This window comes from Gossypium raimondii, chromosome 5 (genome assembly GCF_025698545.1).
Source record: "Gossypium raimondii isolate GPD5lz chromosome 5, ASM2569854v1, whole genome shotgun sequence".
Taxonomy (NCBI): domain Eukaryota; kingdom Viridiplantae; phylum Streptophyta; class Magnoliopsida; order Malvales; family Malvaceae; genus Gossypium; species Gossypium raimondii.
The window spans coordinates 37,648,929-37,653,486 of record NC_068569.1 but is presented as its reverse complement, the minus strand read 5'-3'; the positions used below and the strand labels follow the sequence as shown (position 1 = coordinate 37,653,486).

The 4,558-nt window shown below is 33.1% G+C and overlaps 1 protein-coding gene across 2 annotated transcripts; it reads right to left on the bottom strand.

Annotated features, from left to right (window-relative positions):
• Positions 1-468: 468 nt before the first annotated feature.
• Positions 469-3,376, bottom strand: LOC105766032 (uncharacterized protein At4g28440). Of its 2 annotated transcripts, XR_001124956.2 has the most exons (4): positions 3,198-3,375; positions 2,414-2,641; positions 888-1,142; positions 469-799 (listed from the first exon to the last, which is right to left on the bottom strand). XR_001124956.2 is itself a non-coding variant. In XM_012585327.2 (3 exons), the coding sequence occupies exons 2-3, from the start codon at positions 2,631-2,633 to the stop codon at positions 952-954; spliced, it is 411 nt and encodes a 136-aa protein (XP_012440781.1). In that variant the 5' UTR covers positions 2,634-2,641; positions 3,198-3,376; the 3' UTR covers positions 469-951. The 2 variants fall into 2 exon arrangements, 1 of the variants encoding a protein (XP_012440781.1); XM_012585327.2 differs by having other exon boundaries at positions 469-1,142; positions 3,198-3,376.
• Between the last annotated feature and the right edge of the window lie 1,182 nt (positions 3,377-4,558).

The following is a 4,558-nucleotide window of genomic DNA, read 5'->3' as shown; positions in this document are numbered from 1 at the left end:
GCTACCCTGCTCCTCACTATTTTTCTCCGAATCCCCTTTCATTATCTTTTGGACTGAAAGAGATAACATTGTCACCTGCTACTCTAATACTTGTTGCCTTGTAGTCATTTGTTCCATGAAAGCCTCCAGCTTGGCTATCAAAGTCTTTTCGTCACCCATTATAGCTTACTCTGATACCAAGTTGTTATGCACCTTGGCGTAGGATCTAGTCACAGGTCTAGACAAGAAAGAATTATTGCTCCGACCTATGGTTACTCAAAGAGATAGGTTCGTCTTTAACTAAACCCCTCTAAAAATAACATTTCTTTCTTATAGGATAATTGTTTATCTCTTTATTTCATATTGGCGCCTTTTATAGACTGTAAATAACAAAGGTAATAGTCCTAATAACTTAGAATTTACGAAGGAAATAAAACCTAATATAATAGAGAAAATAAGTAAAACTAAAACTCTTAATAAAACCTGAAATAATAAAGAAAATAAATAAAACTAAAACTCTTATTGCAATAAACCATACAAATATACGGAAATAGCAATTCATTTAACAAGCTATTAATATGCCAAAAAGTAAAATAAATACAAAAGTAGCATAAACATGTTTACAGCACAAGAAAATATACCACCATGACAGGATGCACAATTTGTCGAGACTAAAATGAAGCATGTAGGCATACACTTCATGATATTGAACTTCCTAAGTATAATTTGTAAGCCAAAAACACAGTTTAAAGTAACAAATGAAAGCAAGTAGCCATCACCAAATGTTTGATGTTCCCAACCAAAGGTTCTGCTGGATTTGCTGCAATGGCAAGAAGCAACTTCAAGATGATTTTAGAACCGAACTTTCATAAGCTTATTCAAAGATGAGATCAGAGTAACATGTTTACCAGAGCAGATTTTCTTCTTCAAAAGCAATGCGAACACCATCCGGAGTGCGTTGGTGGTCAAAGGTCATTCTTCAACAATATTAATCAGCTCATATTCAATCAAAGACAGATTGTTATCTTCCTTCACCTTGAAACTATCGGGTTCAGCGACCTCAACACGACCCCACTTGTCCACTGCAAGCCTCATCGACCCCTTAAACATGTCAATTTTTGCATTTCGAAGAGTTAGGGTAGCACCTTCTTTCATGAAGTCAACTGCAAAAGATTAATACATAAATAGATGGTGTTAGTTCAGATTAACACTGTAATTATCAAACAAATAAAGCATATTTGATCACCTTCGCTATCTGATAACACCACATATGAATAAAACATCAAATCTAGGAAACCTTTAAGTAATTGTCGAAACATATTTATAATCATTATTGGGTGACCTTAATGTAATCTATCTGAGCTCAAACAATACATCATAATAAAGTCTAACATCATAACTGATACCATATAATATTTACTCTAATTAGAAATCCAAGGAATTTTGGCACTAAACCTTTACAGAGAATTAAACTCAAGGCTTAGCCGAACAACAACCAAAAGAAGGGATATTTCACTCTTTTCATTCAGCAACAACAATCCGAAATATACATGTGGACCAAATGAACAAAAAAAATGCATGTGGACTTATCTTTTCTGATATTTATCTATAAACAAGCTAGCTTTGGAACTATAGCACAAACAGATGCATAAATACACAAGAGGTAGTGAATGGACAAAAATTGTCACATCTTGGATATGTGACTGCATGTCTGGAAATGAAATATCAAATAATCATTTTACGCAGAAAAATATTTGGTGGTTAGAATGAATAAATCCAAAAGATGCATGCCCTTAAAATGTGCAAACTTAAATTCATCCATGATACTGGTGCCTATTTTGTTCCAATTCTTCAATTTTCCTTTAAGTATCTGTGTCTGACACATGATATAGGGATATATTACCTCTAAAGATCCTCTAAGTACATGGAAACTTAGAAGATTCTAACCATCCCTTGTTGGACATCCAACACTCAACTGAATCTGAGTAATATATATCTGAACACTACAAGCTAATAGGCTATCATAGCAAAAGCCAAAACTAGTATTTAGTTCATTGCAAGACAATACCTAAATAGACGTCCTTATCAGATAAAATGCATTGGAGGAATTTTAGGAAAACCAAATCTTCATTTCTTTTCTTCCATGAGGATATAAAAGATATAATCAAATCCAATACAATCTACTTGCATGACTTGACACTTTAACTACATGAAATCAATGTTGCATTACTTGTCTAACAGAGGAGGAGGATGCTAATACGAAAAGCAATGACTAATAGAAAAATTATCTGAGCGAAAATACAATCAAACATAAACTAAGTAAATGCAAGTATGCAAAACAGCAATATGCATGAGGAGTGAAACCACTAACAATAACTAAAGCAAAACTTCTACTGGAATTGATCTGAGTAAGGAAATATTACAAATAATATACCTTGTTCATTTCTTGCTGTAAAGATAATCATTCCTGTCTCATCTCCGACCAAGCTTTCAGCAATCCGAATTTGACGAACTTGAGGACCATCAGGACGACCCTTCTGTAATACCATCTTTGTATTGACAACCTTGATCGTAACAGTATGACCACTAGTCCCCGGGCGAAGTTGGTCCACCTTGGTGAAAATAGGCTTTCTCAATGTCTTTGATTCTGCCATTTCAATACCTTCCGAGAAAAAAGAAAATAGAGATCATAAGTCTAAACAAATAAATAAATAAATAAATTCTACCACTAAAATAAGCCTCTTAACCATGGAGACGTGGGTTGAATTACAGAATATGATTTATATTCCAAATTTAGAAAATTTCAAATCTAAAAAAAAAAATTTAAATGAGCGAAAAAAAATTTGAAACTCCTAGTCAAACAGTTCGTTAAGAAAGAACTGTTCAATTTATCCTCCAAATCCAACAATTTGATCTGTGCAACTTGAATTTGCATTTAATAAGGCAACATAACTCTAATAACAATCACTAGTTTTAGATAGAATAGAACAGTAAAATCCCTGACATTTTTCCCTAAAATTTACAGATTTTGATACACAGACAGATCAGAGAATAACACAAATGAAATCTAACGAATCAAAGTCCTGAGATTCTCGTTTCTGACAATTTAACAGAATGATTCCAACGATGGAAAAATTTTCAAACAAATAAAAAACAATTGGGTAAAAACAATTCAAAGAACGATTTGAGAGTCAGAAGAATTAAGGTTTCGAAAGTACCTTTGAAGATTTGGAGAAGGAGATCAAGTCGCGGATTAGAACAAACGGAGAGAAATCTGAGAAACAACAGTTAGCAGTCAGGGCAGTAAAAATCGACCTTTGAAGGAACTACTTTCGAATCAATATCCACAGTTAATCTCCAATTAGATTTGTACAAATCCTACCGTTTTGTTTTGCTTTAATTTTCTTTTAACTTTTTTTTTCTTTACTCAATTATAAGAAAGTATAAACTATAAAATATTCATTTAATTAAGGCATAATCACTTATTTGACCTTCTAAATTAAAAAAAAAAATATTTTAACACTTCATTTAATTTTTTGTTTTTTTTTTGGTTATTGAATTTGCATCATTTGTCAAATAATTCTAAAACAATTTTGTCACAACGAAACACCAAAATTTTGAAAATCGAGTCGGTTTGTGATATTTAGGGTCCGTTTGTTTGATGGAAAATATTTTCCGAAAAACATTTTCCGCATTTTTCGGCGTTTGTTTGGTGGGAAATGAATTCTTAAAGGAAAACATTTTCCAAAACATGGGTAAATCAATTCCCAATTTCCGGAAAACGTCTTACCGATTTGGAATCCGTAAGACATTTTCCATTCCCTTCTCTACACTCTTGATAGCAATGGTTCTCCCTTCCTCTCTGCCCATCAGCCTCCGCCGCTCCTCCTCATCTCTGTTCGTTGGCCTCGTCATCTCTGTCAGTCGACCATCGTCAAGTCTGTATTTTGAAGAAACCCTAAAAAATTAGCAGCCATAGGTATATCACTATCTTCTTTCTTATTTATGCTCATGCTGGTTCTATTCTAATAGCAGATTTGTAATGCCTGTTGGTTCACCTCTTCTCGTTAGGTTGCCAAAAAATTACAGCCTAAATCGTCACCTCTTCTCGCGATTCATTGAAGGTGGATTTCTACTCACATTCTTGATTGCAAGCTTTAGGTAATTGTTAGGGGTTTCTGCATATTTGTATTAGTATTTTATTTTTTATTTTGTTCAATTGCCGAGGTTCGACGAATGAAGTAGGATTGAGATGTAAACTTGAGGAATTAAAAATTGGTAATTTTTTAGCTTCAACTGGCTTTACTGTGTTAAATGGAGCATTTCATTTTATGAAACTGGATTTTGTTGATTAGTCAAAAAAATGAAGAAACTGGATTTTGTTCATTTTAATCTTGGCTTGGATTTAAACTTGGGGAATGTTTTGAAAGTTAACTGTAGATCAGATGGATGGGAATATTATGTGGTGTAAGGGCATCATACATTATATACATACATACATTGAATTCATACATACATTCACATATATGTTTTCCAGTTTTTTATTACAGTAATAACATGAGCCATGTATATGTATGTA